Here is a 19,527-nt window from a genome sequence, read left to right as displayed (position 1 = left end):
TTATGCGAATTCATGATTTTGGTTTAAATTTGCACTTTTTGCAAATAAGCACCTCATAGCCTGTTTATTGAAATCTCAATTTTTTTTTCCTATTTTAAATTAAGTGTTCTTTAAATCACAATGTTAAACGCTTTACGTTTTACAATATCTTTTAAAAACGCTGATTATTCTTACGAAATCGTAACCTCAAATGCACCATAAAAGGTGCACACTCAAAAAACACAAAAAGGAGAAATTATATTATAATCAAATGATAATTTTTTAAAATATGTAATAGTCAAATTTAAAGCATGGTAAGTAATAAATGCAATAAAAAGCTTCACAGTATTATCATAGGAGAGCCCCTACTATCATGTACTGGTGTAAACTAGCCTTTTTACAGCATCCAATTACCATATGACTCATCATCAATTTAAGAAAAACGCAAAAAATAAAAGTGAGAACAACCATACTAAATCAAAAAAAAAAAAAAAAAAAAAAAAACACTAGTCGGCGAGACCTATGCCAGACCCACATTGTGGGTTTGGTGACACCCACAACCCAGCCGTGGGTCACCCTTTTCGGCCACTTTTCTGTCAAACCCAACCTCAAAATCTGTTTCTAATGCTTCAAAACTCGTTTTTTGATTCAAAACTAAAACATAAAGGGAGAAGGTTAACCTTTAAGGGATTCTATTACTCTAAAGGGATCCGCCGGAGAGGGTTGCCACCTGCCGTGACCTAGCCGTGGATGTGGTAGGTGAATGGTGGGAGAGAAAGAAGAAGAGAAAGTGGGAAAGAAAGAGAAGAAGAAGTAAAATTTTCGGTGAAGATGAACCAGAGAAGAAGAGAAAGTGGGAGAGAAAGAAAAAATCTAATGTTTTTGTTCCTATCCTATCAGGTGTAACTAGCTGATGTGTACACCTTTTATTAGATGCTGCAAAACATCACTTTTACAGTTAGACAATGGTTTATCCTTATCATAATTCTATACTTTTTTTTTGTTTTTTTTTTTTTTTTTTTTTTAATCTTTCTTTTTTTTGTTTATCCATATAAAAATCTTTCAAATGTGGTTTAAAGAACATTGGGATTGTCTCTGACCAGTGGAAAAGACACTTTAGGCTAGCTTGGAAAGATAAACAAATGGAATTATGGAAAGATTACCCACTTTTTTGAATCTTTTTCTTTTTTTCTTTTTTTGGGGGGGGGGGCCGGGATCCCGAAATCTATTCTAAATCCTGCCGAAGCGTCGCCTGCCTCGTAGTATAGTTTATAACGATAGAGAAAGAAAAGTAATTATAGAAGTCTTTTTTTGTCTCTTAAAAAATGAGATAAATTTTAAAATCATTATTTGATAAAAATATAATAATAATCAATTACAAAGTTTAATAATAATTTTAAAAGTCAAATCATCTTTTAAAAAACACAAAAAAAACTTATAGCATTACTCGAAAAAGAGACCAGACGGTTGGGTAGTTTGCGTCTTATGCCTATGACATTCTTAAATTTACAACAAATAATTTTTTTTTATTAAAAAGAAAGACACATCGACAAAATCAAATAGCAGCTAGAGAAATTAATATAATTTTTTTTTGTACAGTAAATATCAGGAATAAATAATTTTTTACTATTTACAACTCAGTTAAGGGTTCGATTAAGGACTGAAATTTGTCCAGAATCTCCATTCAACAAGAAAACCTCCAAAGGGACATAAGGAGAGGTAGATGATCCAAATCTATAGGTGGGTTGCAGTATTTTGGCACCTTTCACACACTGAATAATTCGAAGACGCGGTCCAGTTCTCATCTGCCAGATCTGCAGGACGTTCACAAAAGAAATAATATATTCAGAACCTCAATAATTTGGTGAAGAGTAATAATGTTACTTTTTACACTCGTTTATCATGACATGGTATGTTTCAAGCGATTTTTGTTTTTTTTTTTTTTTAAGTGGTTAACATAAGTTACTTAAAACATGACGCATCAATCGAATTTACTAATAAGAACCCATAGATAAGCGTAATAAACTAATTAAGGGCGTAAAGAAAATTTGAAGTCATCAACATCCGGGAGTGAGATAAATGATAAGAAATGAGTCTCAGAAATGGTTACAAAACTCAAGATTTTATAAATTGAGATTGCAAAGGTTTGAAATGGCTTAGAGGGACGAAATACATTCTTATCAGACTGCTAACTTTGTGAAAGATGAAGTAATTGCGTGACCCAGAAAACAGAATGTGGAAGATGAGATTGACCAAGTATGTTCAATAAAAATCATTTCCAATAGATAACTCACTGCAAATGTCATGGTATGTTCTCAAAACTAAATTTTAAAGCAGAAAACAAATGGATGCAAAAGCAAATTAGTAAGATCAGAAAAATCTATGAAGTTGAACAATTTTTTTTTTTTTTTTTTTTCTCTGTTAGTAACAAAAAATCATATTACAAAGATGGAACCTTACGAAACAGGAAGTGCACACAGGACTTATCTGAAGAATACAATCGGGAATGCCCTTAAGCCAACAAATTATCGACGACATTGATAGACCATCACCTAACAGATTTGAATGTTGCAAATTTTCCAATCATCATGGACTTCTAATCTCCAAGACAAGATTTTCTAAGGTGATTATACACCCTGGATACTATTAAGAACCACATCCATGGTTTAACAATAGCAATTAGCAAATGAAAGACCTGTCTTTCAGCAACTTTATAAATATGCTTGATTTTACAAAATTTTATGATCAAAATTCTTCCATCAAGTACATATGGTCATTACTATATATACATATATATGTGTGCGCGTGCGCTTGCACACGTGTTTCTGTATGTGTGTATGTATGTATACCCTGCTACGCTTTCGCTTATGAGAAATATTCTAATTGCCAAATACAATATCCACTACCATGGATAGGCATCAATGAATAGCTCAAATATAACTTCCATGAAAGGGAAAAGAAAAAAAAGAATGTACCTCAACAATTCCTTTTCGAGGTGCGTGAATAGCCAGACACAGACAGTAATCGCTCTTCACTGGTTCATAAGAACTGGAACTTGGTGCTGCAGTATCTCTATTAACTAGCATCTCCATGAATAGACAGCTAGCATCGCGATATCCCTGCAAATTAATTTAAATCCACAGTTAGGGAGAAACTTTTTACATCATAAATAAAATTACAATTTATGGATGTCAAGGGAAAACCTTCCATAACCGCACCACCACAAGTGCCTGAGTGTCTAAGAGCAATATACGACCAAGCGAATCTGTTATAGCAGCCAATGTACCACTAGGTGATAGCGTCAGCTTCTCACCCTTCCTTGGATGATCCTTCAAACATGTCAAAGGAGAAGCTGCCACAAACCAAGTTGCCAGTCAGTGAGCCAAGAGGAATTTGTAGAGAGTTGAAAACAGGTGGTGAGTAGGATATGGGAAACCGTGAAGGAAACACCATGCATTGCATATGATAATGATTTTTGGTTTGATTCTTTTAGACCGAACCATGATGGTTCTTTGGTAATAAATTTTTACATGAATATGGTTAATTGATTTTAACCTAAAAGATATAACTATTGATTTATGTAAAAACTCATCAAAAATTGGATTAGGAGCATGGAGAATCGGCCAAGGTAGAAACTTCCATGGCCAAAAACTTTGTGCCAGTGATCCTATTTGATTAGAAAAATAGCATTAATCAAAAACCCAAAACTGGTTGCTAAGGAAATCTTTTAAACAAATCGATTTCTTGCAAATTTTAGTAAAAACGGAAAATCAATTTGTTTTCTAAAAATTTTTGTTCAAAAAGTTCTTTAAAAAGGTTGTTGCATTTTAACTAAGTGATGGGCCTTAGAATGCATTTTAAGGTTAATTAGGCCCAAGAGAGTTAAATTGTAGTAATCATGTTTTAGGCCCTAATAAGGGTGTCATGGGCCTTATTTAAGGAAACTAGTTAGCATAAGGTCCAACTGGACCCTTCTTGGTCTTTTCCCCAATAAGAATAAAGCTTAAGTTAAAATTAGAAAATTTATTTGAAGTATTTTTTAAGCAAAATACAAAGTCAATTGCTCTTCGATCGAAGTTTGATAGATCGCTTTTCCAAATAATGAAATTTCACAATAAAATATTGAGATAAAAGGAAATAAAATATATATATATATATATATATATTTTTTAAATCGGGTCAAATCCACACACAAAAAAAAAAAAGGAGTTAGAGAACCTTAGGATTGAACCCTAGCCTGTTTTAAAATAAAAGTAATGTTTTAGAAAATGGGGAAAAGTCAGGAAAGGTTGAGCTAATTTAGGTCTGACTTCTAACTAGGGTTAGTATGTTTAGCTTAAGGCTGACGTAACAGAACTTTATTGGTTCAGGTGTCTAGTAGTTCGGTCAACCTAGTACCAGCATCGAGGTAAATAGTATTCCTTACCATTTACTTAAATGCTTTATTTTCAGTCTTTTTAAATGCCTCATATGTTTTATGTCATTACTTACAATATTCCTTTAAAGCATTGCATAATTTTCTTTTTCTTTAAATTTCATGATTTACCTTAAATGTTGTGGAAAATTGAAAAAACTTTTAAAAGAGACTGACACATGCTTCATGTTATAAATTAGGAAAGTTTCTATTTAAGAAAACTTTCCAAATAAAGAAAGTTTTTGGAAGAGAAAGGAGTGCCCTTTACACATGCTTCATGCTATAAATGAAGGTTAAAACGTGTGAAAGTAAAGAATGAGCATGTGCTGAGGTGGAATAATATTTTAAGATATTAATTGGCCTAAGAAAGAGAGAAGGCACTACACAGTACTGGGATAGAATGCATCACATTATAGGTCATTTACGTGAAGGTATGGCAGCCCATTAACATGTTTTGCCACGTTGAGTACACCAAGGTTAATCAGGAGGCCCATTATGACTCTTCCCGCAGCCACGGATTGAGAACAAGTCTATCAGGATTGTGCACAACAACAGGCATACAGGGCGTAATAATATGCAATGCCATACTAAAAAGAGGTACAAAAAAAAGACTTATGAGTTCAGATTAAAAGCTTATTTCAAAGAAAAGTATTTTATGTTCTAAGCGGAAAGAGAAGAAAGGGAATCAAGCAATGTTGTCTCTATTGTTTTAATCAAAAGTTTTAGCCCAACCATTTTAATTTGGTTGGGAGTATTACATGTTGAGCTTTCGCTCATCTTTTGTTTTTCCCCTCGGAGGTTATGGAGCAAACAATCTAGGAGGCTCGAATGGATAGACTTAGGAGGGGGTCACATATGCATTGCTTCTTAAATTTATGTTGAGATTTTAATAAATGCCTTAGGGCACCATGAAAAAATTTATGACACTTAGGTTGCTTTATCTTGACATTTAAAGTTTCATGTTTGACCTAGACGCTTTCTGTATTTATGAAATAAAATTTCATTTAGCATTATTTAATAGCTCTGGGCTTCCTTGTAATTCCTTTGCACCTCTGAGGCCTTAGTTAACATACCTAGCCCTAATGGCCCAGGGGCATTACACCATCCTTCTTTAATTCTTTACTCTAGCCAAAAGCAACCATCATAACAATAACCAAATTATAAACAAAATCAATTATTTACCTCGAGCAAATGATTGAGGCTTCACATCTGATTTTCCTGGTGACGTTTGTTCACTCCGCCAAATCATTCTTGAGAAAGAAGCTATCGTTGAAAATGTTGCAGGCACGACTTTTGACAAAATAGCTCCCACTAAAGACCTGCTTTTGTCTTCTGAAAGCCTTTCAACAAAATACCAATAGAAAGGACAAATAACAAAGATATTACTTTGGCTGCAGGAGATAAAAATCACTTCATCATGAAAATAAATCAGCAAACATTGTATAGCAAGAAATCCCATCACTACCTGAATGCTGAAATCACAGCATCCTCTCCTATGGCGACAGCACAGAAATAACGATGACTTGACTGCCCAACAATAAAAGCAGCTGAATTCAAATACCAGAATAACTTCAGAAATTTTCCATTATTTTATGAGACAAATTACCAAAGGTAGCAAGACAACATGACAGATACTTACAATACTATAATATGTTTCAAAAACCAACATACATCAGAAAATTACCACTGGTCAACTAAACAGAACCTTAACCTATCAACACGGCTTCTAAATAAACCAAGTAGACATTAATAAAATAAAGGGCATAGTTTGTACCTGGTGTTCCATCAGCGGTGGAGGCATTATGCCAGTGATTGCAGCATCAGCACAAGACCCATACTTGCTAACATTCCATAACTGAAAAGGTAATTTTCCATAAGGTGTTTCTGAGCCCTCAAAATCTCGCCTTTTGGGTTTCTGGTCCCAAAACTGAGTATGTGTTTCTTGAAACCATTGTTGCAGCATACTCTAAATATCAAGCATGTTATTAAAGTCATAATTAGTTAAGATCCCTGGTGGCTAGAAATATTATGTGGCACAACTGAAGAATTACTCTCAACGTAATCATTAAATATGACCTAATTATTTTCTTTTAGAAATCCATCAAAGACAAGAACTTGCTCATTTGCATCATACTATTTACTATAAGGATTGCATGATTAATGATAAAGCACATCTTGGTTTCTGTCCAAAGATGAAATTGCTTCCAAAATCTTTATAGCTTGGCGAAAAATAATATCATCTACCTGAATATCAGAACCATCACAGCGAGCAACTACACCAGGCATGACAACACAAACCTCCTCTGAGGATGTGTCCTGGATCAAATCTCTCTTTGTTCCACGAACTCTTAACTTCAGAATTCGTCCTGGATATATCATCTGTAAGTAGACAAATAAATTATGAGTTTCACAATAAATATAACAATCTAAGCTCAGCTGCATCAAACTTAGCAAATCTGTACTAACACTGATGATCAAATGACATACATAAATATAAGATTTAAACGTTGCAGCCTTATAGATCAAACTAGACCAGGAATCGATGTACTGTATTCTATGCATTATTTAGTTTAAAGAATTTAAAGGCAACTCCTGCACTAAGTACAATTAAAACAATTACCTTAAAAGTTAAAAAGGTTGTATACTTGTAGAAGTATTAATGCTCAGTTGAGTCCAGGATTTGGTTTTAGTACAAATTGTTTACCCCATACTCTCCACAAGCAAATAGACGACCGAAGATACAGATAAGACATTTTTGGGTTAGTGGGAAAATGCTAGAAAACGGATCAGATAACCAAAAGCTGAATTGTCAAAACATCAGAAAGAACTTAATAAACTCATAAATTATCCCCCATTAGGGGTATTCCAATTTCCTTAATTTCCCAGATCTTTCTCACCAACCAAACAACATCCAAACCCAAAGGTCCGCTAATTCATTCCCCTCACCTGTTTGTGAATCAAATCACCGCCTAGAGAGTAAATGAGGAAATACCCAGAAGAGGTCCCGGCCACAACCACCCGAATCTCGTCGAACACCAACCACTCGACGGCGGTGATGTGCTCGGAGGCGATCGGAGAGAGATCGGGTCGGATCTTGAGGCGGGGAGCGTCGGGATCGGACCAACCGAGGACGAGGATAAGGGACCTGTTGGCGAGGGCGAGGGCGTGGGTGTCGAGCGCGCAGAGAAGGTTGGGGTCGTCCACCAGCCATCCCTCCTTCCCCGCGCCCACCTGGCTCAGCTCCTCGCACGCAATGCACCCCAGCTCCGTCGCATGGCTCCGCCTCCACATTATCTTCTTTTCCTTCTTTCTTTTTTCTCTTTTTTTCTACTTCAAATCAAACGACACCGAACCTTCTCCAAATTCCCCGACATCTATGATCTTTTGTATCGGGCTTGTCCCACAAGCAAAAGAAGAAGAAAATACTCTCCGCGCCACAAGGAAGAAAGGGATTAACAGCTGCGTTTGTTTTTTAAAAAGTATCATTATTATTATTAAAAAAATAATAAATAAATAAAAAGGGACGGAGCAGATCAACTATAACTACTTGGGGCGTGTTTAAAATTACAATTTTGTAAAAATAATATGTATTTTTAAAAGATATTGCAAAACATAAGGCATTTGACATTGTGATTTAAAAAACACTTAATTTAAAATAAGAAAGAAAAAAAATGCGATTTCTATAAGCAGTCTAAGGGTGCTTATATATAAAAGCGTGAATTTAAATCAAAATCACGATTTTGCATAATAAATATTTGATCAAAAGTACTTTTTAACATGTTTTACCAAATACTTTTACGATTTTAAAAAGTAGCGATTTCAAAAATGCATTTTTTTAAATCCTACTTATAAATCATAATCCTAAACGGACCCTTAATACGAGTAACTCAAATCATACTAGTGTGAAAATTTTCATTGCAAAGTATATTTAAGAAGCCTAAAAGTGTTTTTAATACTCAAAAAGTATGTTTGAAGAAAAAATGATCTGTTTGGTAAAGAAAATTGAAATCACTTTTAACTTTTAAGGGTTCAAAAAGCCAAAAAATAGCAATGGACTTAAAAACTCAATTTCTTAAACACAATGCTCTTAGGAAGTATCCAACTACTTGAAAGTTTCCTAGTACCGGTTGAAAACTAAGCTGTGTTTGTTTTGATGGAAAATATCATTTATTTTTTATGCACCAGCTTTTTTTATTATTATTTTTTTAAAAAAAAAAATTTGTTGTACACTTGTACTTCAATGGTCTTTTTTTTTTTAAAATACCAAAAGTGCCTGTTGAATTGGCGCATACTTATTCTTCAAAAAAATATTCTAGGTGAAAACAAACGTAATATGGACTATTTTATTCACTACAACAGTATCTTTATAGGATCAATTTTTTTTTTTTTTTTTTTTAAATCACTTAAGCTATTTTCTTTGTTAAGGTGACGAACTTGTGCTAATTAAATTTTAATGGTCTAACTACTCATCAAGCAAACCAGAACTTGCTAGTTTGAAGGTAGTAATACTGACCAATTCCTACATATCTCAACATTAAGGTTGCACTGTCCTTTTTGCTAAAAAAAAATAATAATAATAAAAAAGACAAAAAAAAAAAAACTTTGCTAGCGCAAGCGACACCGTTTGAGTTAGTAATTGCCACAATCGAGTTAAACGGCGCCGTTTTCGTATTACCTCTCTTTCTAACTAATAATCCAAGTCGGAGACTCCAATCTTCGTCTTGCAAAAAGAAAGAGGGAAGATGCTGAGTCACCAGAACCTCTTCCTCCCTAAAACCCCAAACCTAAACCCCTCTTATCCTCTCGTCCTCCCCAAACTCACCTTCCCAAACCCACGAAACCCCCGATTCTACGGCCAAAATGGTGTCCGGTGCATGGCGGGGCGCAGCGACAAGAAGAAGAAGAAGGGCGGAGGAGCGCCGCCGGGCCGCATCGAGGGTGACGCGGATTTCCGCCGTGCCGTGAAGGAGGGGGCGCGGCGGAAGAGCAAGAAGCTGGCCGAGTCCCGCTTCTACCGCCTCCACAAGAACCGCAAGAGCCAGAACCAGGCGGATAACTTCACTGAGGACGAGCTCCAGCAGATCGGCCTCGGCTACGACCGGATGGTCCGCTTCATGGAAAAAGACGACCCCAATCTGCGCCACCCCTTCGACTGGTACAAGTACGGCGAGTTCGGGCCCTACTCCTGGCGCGGCGTCGTCGTCGGCGACCCCATTCGCGGCCGCTTCTCCGACGAACGGGTGACCCTGATTAGCGAGGTGAGGGACCAGGAAGAATGGGAGAAGATTGAGCAGTTCGAAATGGCTTCAGATTACGGGAAAAAATTGAACGAAATGGATGGGACCAATGGATTTAAGCACTTCTGGGTGTTTGTGAGGCACCCCAGGTGGAGGATCCACGAGCTGCCGTGGCAGCAGTGGACGTTGGTCTGTGAGGTCGTCGTGGAAGGCGGTAAAGGCAGGTTGGACAAGTGGAATCTCATGGGTAGGTTTGGGAACAAGGCCAGGGCGCAGATTACCCAATGCGCGGCGTGGATGAGGCCGGACATCATCTACGTGAAGAAGCCGGTGTATCAGTGCAGATTCGAGCCGCAGGAGGATTTCTTGACTGGGTTGATGCCGCTGTTGGATCCGACCACGGAGAAGGAGTTCTTGTTCGAGTTGAAGAGCGAGGATGGGAGCGTGGAGATGTGCACTTATTTCGGCGGCTTGTGCAAGATTGTGAGGGCGAGTCCCAAGGCATTTGTCGACGATGTGGTGAAGGCGTACGAGAGGCTGAGCGACGAGAGAAAGTCTGAGTGCTTGGAGTTCCTGTTGAGCAATCATCCGGTGCTGTTGCTGCATCCCTATACAAAAGAGTGGAAGGCGAAGTTGGAGGAGATGGAATTGGGGTGCGATGCACCGGAAGACGACGACGAGGAGGACCGTCGTGGTAGTGCCGGTGAGACCGAGATTGTAGATTGGATTGAGGATGATGGTGATGATGATGATGAGGAGGAGGAGGAGGAGCAAGAGGATATAGTTATGGACATGGAGGAAGAAGAAGAAGAAGATGGAGATGACGAATTGGGTACTGAAAAAGAGGATTCGAGCGTGGAAGATGATAGTAAGCGTTGGGAGGAGGAGTTCAAAAAGGCGGTGAGCAGCGCCGATGCAATGGAGAAGCTAGCGAAACGGAGTGTGGAAATGACTACTAAACACTATGAGCAGCAGTTGGGGGAAATGGGAGAAGCAGGGCAAAAGGGGAAAGAAGAGAAAGTTAGAGAGGAGGATGATGGAGATGAAACCGCTATGAGGGGGAAACGGCCGAAAGTGAGCCCAGAGGAATGGAAGTATGCGGGGATTGGTCGATGGAGGAAAAGGATTAAGAAGAGTAGGATTCCTCCGGAGCTGTTTTTGCGAGCGGCAGTGAGACCCTTCACATATAGAAATCTTGTGAAGGAGATTGTTTTGGTGAGGCATGGAATTGTGGATGGTGATTTTGTCAGGAAGAAGGCTTGAAGTATTAGATTATTTGAATCCTGTTTTGTGGGATTTCATTTCTAGGATGATCATATTTTACGAATCCTGATGATAATATATTTTCATTTTTTGGCATGTTATTTTTCTTTAGCAACAAAATTGATTGGGTAATTATTCTTCTGAACATTTTTTTTTAATTTTTTTATAACGAGGTACCTCTCTAAGGTAGAACTATCTCGTGTATCCATATTAGGTAAACTTTGGACCCGTGTAAAGCGCCCCTTTCACACAGATCGGGTAATACTCTAATGAAACACTCAAGGAGATTTAAACCTTAGACCTCATGAACTACCAAAAAGACTGAGACTCTTACCACTTGAGCCAACCCCTTGGGGTTATTCACCTGGAAAATTCGTTAACGGATCAATAATTATGTTTTTTTTTTTAAAAAAAAGTCTCTAATTTTCAAATCAAAAGAGAAAGAGAGAGAACTTACTGCTTACAAGAGAGGAATTAATCAAGGGAAAATGCTATTCTACTTCATCTTATCTCAAAAGTTTACAGTAAGATAGCAATACACCATGATATGATAGGAAAACAACAAAAATTATAGAGGTGTGCTATTTAGAATTCTCTCAGCATTTTCAGCTGATGTGGCATGTCAATTCAGCAGAGAATGTTGAGAAAATGTTAAAAGCATTTCCCTAAATTAAAAGTCAAGATCATCACTAGTCATTGCGAGACTTTAAGCCTTCAGAAGCGGATGACCACTAAATTCCTCAGGCACCAAAGTATTCCTCTGGGACATAAAACTTCAAACCAATGGCCTGCAACAACAGAAAAAATTGCAGAGACAAAATAAACCTTCTTTAACCTAGAATATTTATGTGCATCAGACCACCTCTTATCTAATGCTAACTGAAGATCCAGGCCACTGCATACTAGGAAAGAGATAGTTTACCAGCCTTGCTGATGCACCATGAAAGTCCTAATTTCATAATGTAAAGTTTCCATAAAATACTAAATATCTAATTCCCTAATTTAAGTTATTTATAGAGAAGGAAAGAGAAGTTATCTGTTATGAAATTAGGGAAACTATCGTGCAACTTCAGCAAATTTCCATTATGAAATCTATATTAAAAACATGATTGAGAAGGGTAATGAAAAAGTTTAACTTGTCTGCATCAAGCATAATTAAATTGAGGACTAGCATGAACAGGAGAAAGGCAAATAAAAATTATGCAAGTTGCAGACGAAATAAAATAATTGGTTCAGAGAACACTTAAAACACAACATGGAATGGTAAATCAGGATTAGTAATTCAGTGCATTATAAAAATAAAAAATAAAAAAAATAAAAAATAAAAAACTATTTTTCACCTGTGCAAATTTAATGTCAGCATCACTGTGATCACCCTGTCTCCCAGCTGCATCACCAACGTAGAAGGATCTACAATGCAGAGATTCTTTTTAAATGTTATCAAACAAGTATCCAAATTAATTTAAATAGAAGGATAATTAACTGATCCATATCAATGGAAATGCCAGAGTTGAAGTGCTTCTCCATAATATGCCACATTCCCGGTTTGGGTTTACGAAAGGCATCAGCTGCTTGACGAGAAGATTCGCCTAACCCACAAGCTATGAAGACCTGCACAAAAACATAATAGCAAGTCAACTTGTACATTTGACTGGATACTTTCCATATCACTACGATCTACCATTATCTCATTGATTAACTTGACAAGACAAGGAATAAGATAGAGTCACCACACTGAAATGTTATTTTCTTTTGAAATGGCTGCATTTATCATAGCAAGGCATTTATTCATTGAAAAAAAATTATCATAGCAAGGCATAAACAAAGCCAAACATTAACAGACAACTACTCTCAGATAGATTGAATTTAATGGATACACCAATTAACAAAATGATCCAGAAACTTGATCCCTTTGAATGAACAACCACATAAACAGCTATGCATAGTAGAGTGGCAACAATTAAGTCCTTATTCAATTTTGAATTTATAGCTTACTAGTTCCCAAAATAATGTTCCAAGGCTTGATCAAGTTCTTAACAATTGTCCAGGAAAATAATAATAAGTGAGAAGCTTGAACTGAAAACATGCCTATATGTATGTCTCGGGTGATGATAAAAGCTTCACTTCAAAAAACAAAAAAACAAAAACAAACCCTACCACTTATAATGCACCAGCTTAGTGACAAATTCAAAATTCAAATCAGGAGAAAAAGAAAACTTAGAATAATTTAAAACTTAATGCGAAACTGGGATGATTTGATTGTCAACCTCTTAAAAAAAAACACTTCACCATCTAATGAGAAAAGCAACTTTATTATTTTTCTTCATGCACCAAATGCCAAGATTTCAAAATAAGGACATACTTGACCCAGACATCTCCAAGAATGACAGCAGAGTTCCAAATATAGATAATTTCACAGTTGTTACACGAATGAGCTTGCATTATTGATATCATCACAAATACCAATACAAAACTGTCATCTCAACTACCTGAATTGGTACAGTCACTTGCTTGATAAAATTGTCTAGGCGTCCAATTTTTGAGTCCACTGCTGCCTGTCTTTTTTTCTTATGGCGCTCAATATTCGATTCATTGGTGAAGATTACCTGATAGTAATATACATGATAATTACAAGAGAAAGTTTTCAGAAATGACAATCTGTCTCTCTTTTTTTTTTATATACAAGTAAAGAAATGACAAGGAAAATGAGAATCTGTCTCTTGAGGCTGCTATTTTTCTCTTTTCCTCATTTTCCTTGTCATATAACCAGTCTACTTAGTAACCATTATGTGAGGTTTTTTAAGATGAGAATATAATTTTGAAAAAGAAAAAAACAAAAAAAGAATACTTGATTACAGTTTGTAATGGCACATGGCTGGTTGTAAGGGTGTCACGTGGATCACGAACCTCCGTGGGGAGTGTTATTTTAGAAAATAGAAGTTAAGTTCAGGATATTTCCCCAAACCTCAAGACATGTTAGTGCAATTTACCCTGAATAAAATTTCAGCTAGCTTTAATGAAGAAAGGAAACAAACCAGTTTGTAGCCATCATTGTACAATTTCTGTAGCTTATCAGGAACTGAAGGATACATAAGGGACCAAGCATCTGCACCTCTTCTGAAAGTAGAACAGCATATTAGGTCGTCAATCAAGAAATTCAGATAACACTTGACTTTAAGTGAAATAAATTGTGCACATAAAAAAGTTTCCTTAAGCTTGCAGGACAACCCATCCAAAAGTAAGTTAGAGATGATATGATGGTGATGATCACATATGAAGAAAATTGCATCAATTGAGATCCAACAAATTCACTGCTGATGGTGACGAAAAATTTAGGATATCATAAAATTCTGTAATTCAATACCATGTATTGGATAATTTTCAACAATGTGTTCTTTTGACAACAGATACATGTCAGCACCATAGATTAAGTTCCAATCCTTGAGATGACTTGTTTATAAAAATGTCTTTTCCACCATTTTCTATTACCAATACTTGTTAGATTATAATGCTCTTATAACCTATACAACGAATAAACTTATGAAAAATGACTACATGTTTTCCAACATAAACGCCTCAAGCATATACAGATACAGCCATACTTATACACAGATGTATTCCCAAGAGTTCCATCAAAATCAAATGCTGCAATTTTATTTGAATCTTGAAGACCATCGTCCTGCAGAAAATGGAAAAACACATCAAGACCATGCAAAGAACATAAAACTGCTGCTTTTCTGCTGAGCATTCATAATCGATGAGGTTTAGACCAAAAACCTACAAATGCAAGTGAGATTTGGAACTTGCATTCTACATAATAAGCAATCAAACTGCCACTAAGAGCAGTAAAATAAATGTGTGTCAATGGGTAAAAAGTGCAGGAACCAGCACAGTTGACTAATCTTTGACTATGCATGGAACTTGAAAAAAAAATAATAATAACTCCAGCATCGCATTTATTCATTTGAGTAGCAGCACTTTGAAGTAATTTAATGCAGATTCTTGATCATTAATACATAGATTAACAATTATGTTTTATAATCTACACTCTTTATCCAGGACCAACAAGCTACCTAGAGAGACAAAAATCATATATAAGATTATAATCTCACCCGTTCCAGAAATATGATTGTCTTGAATGCCTTCCATTTTGGTGGAAGTGTAGCATCCTGAATGAGAGAATAAAATAAAAAATAAAAACAATATAGTAAAACTTAGTAGAGGGTGCTAAAAGTATACAAGAAAAAGAAGTATGATGCTACAAAGATTACAAGCTACAACCAAAACCTACTAAGACCACTAAAGCTGTGCCAAACCATTGGATTGTTAAAGAGAGAAAAGCAACAGTGCAAATGGATCATACTTTGTACTTGTTCTTGACATCTGAAACTGAGAAGGCTATATCTGAATTGGTTTCCCCATCAGATGTAGATAACTGCAAGCAATTGTGGGTAACTATATAAATGAACAAATTAACAATTTAATAATAAAAGGTGATCAAAAAACATTGAGAAACATGTACAATATCAACTTTATTATAAGAAGGCTGCAATACTCATCAGAAAATAAATTAGAAATAGTCCACCTAAGGTTACAGCACCAGGCCACATGATCAACTGCTTTTTACATGTGGCGGTACGTTGAAATCACAATTTTCATGAATTTGGTGCACTTTGTATGACCAAGCAAGTCCAGGGTTTATGTCTAGAATGCTCCCACCCACCCACACCCACAAGAAGAAAACATGGAATGGTTGTAGAAAAGTAAATGGTATGCAGCTAATGTAGTTGTACTTTTTTCTTTTTTTTTTTGGGTGGGGGGTGAATTCATCCGTGACAATACTTGCAAGTTTCAAAAAACAAGGATATAAAGTATAAAGTCAGCGGAAGCACAATCTAGTAAAACCAATTGAGTTTTAAGCCAACTATGTCTAGATCAAACTGATTTCAGACCACTATTCTGATAACTAGAACTTAAATCACTTCAATATTTGTCAAAACTGGACAACCATGACAATTTTTCAAGTGCCTTGGCTCAAATATTTGAGGTCCAGTCAAATACATGTCACCATAAAACAAGCATAAATTCCAGAACTAGTAAATATACCAATTCATATAACAATTTGTTCTCATAATCATGAAAGAATGAGGGAAGATCCAAAAGGTTGAAACATCATATATTTGATAATTGCAAACACAGCCACCTGCTACGGAAACAGGAACAGGAAAGATCTGGCAAATAGTAGGTGGAAAAAGGCAATATAATATGGAGATAATGGAAAGAAAAAATGCTGGACAACGATTTTGAACATGATCAAAATATCCAGCCAGAATTCTAACAGTGTGCTGTGTGCCAAAAGCTTTATTTCTGGACATGACAACTCTCAATGGGGGCATGGCTACGTATTTTTCTCTTCGAAAATTTAGTGTTAAACATATATGCCTGTCTTTTACTATCTAGTTGCATGCATAAGAACAAGTTTCTAAACAAAGATAAGTAAAACTTTTATAATTCGAAACTTGCGTGCCTTAAATGAAGATTGATGTCGGTTTGGCACAAGTATCACATCCTCAGAGGCTAAAAGCTCATGATAGGAAGTAAACTATGATACGAAAAGATAGAAACCTTTGCTTTAGGAATTACACATCAAAGATATTCCCTTAAGGTGTTGAAAGAGGGCTTCTTGGGAGGCACGCTTAAGCTTAGAAATGAATTTAGCAACTGCATTTGCAACTGTCTGATGCTAGGGTCCATGAACAACATTTGGGATACAAGAAATTCTTATTAATTACAGCTGGTACCTCCAAATACTTGTAATTATCCAAGGAAGTGACGCATGAAATTACTGAATAATTATCATAATAATTTAACCCACTCCAAAAGAGTGTTTGGCTACCTTGGCTTTCTTTGCATCCCTTTCCTCTAGTTCATTTTCTTCACCTTCATCCCTTTTATGAACCTGTTTATGAAAGACAAAAAATAAAAAATAAAATCACAGGCACATAATTCTTAAGTAAATACAAAGTTGACAGGAAACCAAGTTTCCTCTAATACCACCGCTGTAACGACCCCCTTTGTATTCATTATTTATAGTTTTAACTCCTTAAAATCAATTACATATTTACCTTCATCTGGAAAAATGACAACATAATTATGAAATTCACAAGAAGAAGAAGAAAACGAAAAGGAAAAAGGCCACGTAGCTATGGCAGATGTTATCCAATAGACGAGGACACTCCAAATCAACCAATGATACAGCATATCATACAAAAATGAGTCTAATTTCACAGCGAGGTATAAAAGACACTTCGATATCATTGGGACAGACTGATAGCCATGCTTTAGTTTAATTCTAATTTCACTTTGAACTTTGGGGATGATGTTGACGAAGAAAATAAATAAAGTTGACAATGTAGGAAAGCAAAAAGTGGAGTGCGTTAGATATGGTGCAGGAAGGAGAGAAAAAAGGACATCAGCAACTCCCTTAATGACCTGAGAAAAACTCAACCACCTCACACCACAACGACCCAATCCCATCACTAACATCAACCACCACATCTCCACTAGAGCCCCCTAGTCTCAAAGCCAAGCACCCCACCATCTTTGAGCCCATGGCCAAGACTCCCTGAACTACTGAACACGGCGAGACACCAAGCCTATGCCAACAACACCTCAGGACCCAAATCACCCAAAATTGTACACAAAACGCAACAAGCATCAAACCCATCCACAAGCAAGGCCGATCAGCCCCAAAGGATGAGTTTGTAAAGAAAAAGATGAGGACAGAGGAGGAAGATTCGTAGTGATATGAATGAGTGAGAGTTCAACAATTATAACTAGAAAACTGCCATTAATGAGCCAAATTATGTTCCATGGTTTCAAAAGTTTCTAAGAACATGAACTGAAAATACAGAAAACACCAAAATGTTGTTCTCAAAAAACTAAAAACAGAGAACACCAACCCAATCACAAGTTTGGTCCATATCTCAGTTCTTTTGTTCTTAAAAACAAAAAACCATTTTTTGATAACAAATCCAATCAGGCCCATATTCCTTGCACTGTCCAAAGTATTAATTGAGAACAAATGTTGTTTACAACAGGGCCAATGCAATAATCTATGACATGAACCTAAGTCTGCATTGTACCAGAGCACCATGCCAGACTATCAAGCACATTTTCACGTCTTCCATATAATCTATTTCCCTTATACATTTTACAAACAATAGCATAAAAATCAATTCATACCTCTCCATCTGTTACAGACTTCGCAAATCTTTCCAACAAAGTCTCCAGCGCTTCCTGGTCACTTCTCTGTAAACGCAAACATAGAAGCAAAAATTAATTGAAGAGTTACCATATACACCAAGATCTTTAAAACAAAAATTAAAAATTAAAATTAAAATTAAAAAAGATATCATACCCGATATACTGATATTACATTTCTTTAGCAAAATGCAAAATAATCGTAAACTCAGAACAGTGCATCCCTTGGTAATATTTTATTTATTTCTATATTTATCTTTTACCCAAGCATTTAGCATTATTAGCCAAATAGAAATTTAAAATTCAATTTAGTCTTAAAACCCAAAGTAGACAGGAAAACACGGAAGAGACTTCCGGAGTGTGTTTCGATTTCTTTTCCTCCACTTTCTCATCAACCAAACAAAGCAAAACCCAAACTCTAAACCCTAAAGCCAAATTCACAAAATACAACAAAACCTGCAGGGTCTCGAACCCCTTAATCTTCTCGGCCGAGTCAACCGAGGCAGCGCCGACCGGAAAGCACTCCAAGTGGTGCCATTTGGTCATGTCGAACCCTCGCGCGTCTCGGCTCACCATCCCCACCCTCAGAGCCTCCTTGACAATCGCTTTGGCGCATCCCTTGCACGAGGACCGGTTCGACTTCGCGTACTCAGCGACTACATGGGAAGAATTAGGAGGAGGCGGCGGCATTGGCGACTTCTGGAAGCAGAAAAAAGAAAAACGTTTCGGGTTTTGAATGCAGAAGAGGGAGAAACGTTTCAGAAAGAGTTGTGGAGAATTCGAAGCTTGGGAAAGGGCGATTGGGTGGGGGAAGATAGGGCTACGGGCCGTGAAGCAGAGCATAAAGGGAGGAAGATGGAGACACAGATGAGTTTTCCCGCCATTGGATGGAGGGATTTATTTGCCTTGGTTTTTACCATTGCATTTTTTATTCATCTCTATTGAATTTTGGATTCATCGCCTAATTTAGATTAATTTGAGCTTTTGGGTTTAATTAAACTTAGATTAATTAAACTAAATAAAAAGAAAAATAATTTTTTAAGTTTTAAAGAATAATCTTAAAGAAAACTCTTTGATTGCAAAACCTCAATGAATGATAAAATGATATGAAAGAAAAAGAAAAACAAGTCTCTTATTTTGCCAAAACTAAAATATATATATATATAATTTCAATTTTTTTTATATTCATAATTTAAAAAAATAAAATAAATAAAAGGGTCCACCCAAACGAGTTCTTAACCCAAATGGGCCCTTAACCATCATTCCAACTAAGATATTCACTTTCCTCTCAACTTTCTCTATTTACAGGACTCCAAACAAAGTACTTTACACACCCTCTTCAATTAAAGTGCAATTTATAGTTTTTTTTTT

General features: G+C 36.2%; 3 protein-coding genes across 3 annotated transcripts; 1 reads left to right on the top strand and 2 right to left on the bottom strand.

The window, feature by feature from the left end:
- Positions 1-1,527: 1,527 nt before the first annotated feature.
- LOC132174975 (uncharacterized) lies at positions 1,528-7,836 on the bottom strand. Its single transcript, XM_059586756.1, has 8 exons — positions 7,340-7,836; positions 6,638-6,772; positions 6,168-6,359; positions 5,859-5,920; positions 5,576-5,733; positions 3,183-3,331; positions 2,955-3,098; positions 1,528-1,793 (listed from the first exon to the last, which is right to left on the bottom strand). The coding sequence occupies exons 1-8, from the start codon at positions 7,682-7,684 to the stop codon at positions 1,617-1,619; spliced, it is 1,362 nt and encodes a 453-aa protein (XP_059442739.1). The 5' UTR covers positions 7,685-7,836; the 3' UTR covers positions 1,528-1,616.
- Positions 7,837-9,007: 1,171 nt separating this feature from the next.
- On the top strand, positions 9,008-10,994 carry LOC132174698 (uncharacterized). Its single transcript, XM_059586341.1, has one exon. The coding sequence runs from the start codon at positions 9,136-9,138 to the stop codon at positions 10,891-10,893; it is 1,758 nt and encodes a 585-aa protein (XP_059442324.1). The 5' UTR covers positions 9,008-9,135; the 3' UTR covers positions 10,894-10,994.
- A 373-nt stretch (positions 10,995-11,367) lies between these two features.
- Positions 11,368-19,069, bottom strand: LOC132174699 (polynucleotide 3'-phosphatase ZDP). Its single transcript, XM_059586342.1, has 11 exons — positions 18,613-19,069; positions 18,139-18,204; positions 16,790-16,852; positions 15,257-15,328; positions 15,006-15,062; positions 14,496-14,572; positions 13,929-14,010; positions 13,383-13,499; positions 12,377-12,504; positions 12,234-12,303; positions 11,368-11,681 (listed from the first exon to the last, which is right to left on the bottom strand). Exons 1-11 carry the CDS (start codon positions 18,997-18,999, stop codon positions 11,634-11,636), a joined length of 1,167 nt encoding a protein of 388 aa, XP_059442325.1. The 5' UTR covers positions 19,000-19,069; the 3' UTR covers positions 11,368-11,633.
- Positions 19,070-19,527: the final 458 nt, after the last annotated feature.

This window comes from Corylus avellana, chromosome ca3 (assembly GCF_901000735.1).
Source record: "Corylus avellana chromosome ca3, CavTom2PMs-1.0".
In the NCBI taxonomy this organism is placed as follows: Eukaryota; Viridiplantae; Streptophyta; class Magnoliopsida; order Fagales; family Betulaceae; genus Corylus; species Corylus avellana.
Note: the sequence above shows the minus strand (reverse complement) of the source record. Positions and strands in the feature narration are given on the sequence as shown.

What these genes read in the sequence shown, in the direction of transcription:
- LOC132174699 (XM_059586342.1), bottom strand. Translation starts at nt 18,999, where the DNA reads ATGCTCTGCTTCACGGCCCGTAGCCCTATCTTCCCCCACCCAATCGCC. An exon ending in ATGTCAAGAACAAGTACAAA is followed by an intron (nt 15,063 to 15,256) that starts GTATGATCCATT and finishes TCTCTCATTCAG; the next exon opens with GATGCTACACTTCCACCAAA. An exon ending in CAATCATATTTCTGGAACGG is followed by an intron (nt 14,573 to 15,005) that starts GTGAGATTATAA and finishes CATTTTCTGCAG; the next exon opens with GACGATGGTCTTCAAGATTC.
- LOC132174975 (XM_059586756.1), bottom strand. Translation starts at nt 7,684, where the DNA reads ATGTGGAGGCGGAGCCATGCGACGGAGCTGGGGTGCATTGCGTGCGAG. An exon ending in GCTGTGATTTCAGCATTCAG is followed by an intron (nt 5,734 to 5,858) that starts GTAGTGATGGGA and finishes TTTTGTTGAAAG; the next exon opens with GCTTTCAGAAGACAAAAGCA. An exon ending in GCCTCAATCATTTGCTCGAG is followed by an intron (nt 3,332 to 5,575) that starts GTAAATAATTGA and finishes GGTTTGTGGCAG; the next exon opens with CTTCTCCTTTGACATGTTTG.
- LOC132174698 (XM_059586341.1), top strand. Translation starts at nt 9,136, where the DNA reads ATGCTGAGTCACCAGAACCTCTTCCTCCCTAAAACCCCAAACCTAAAC.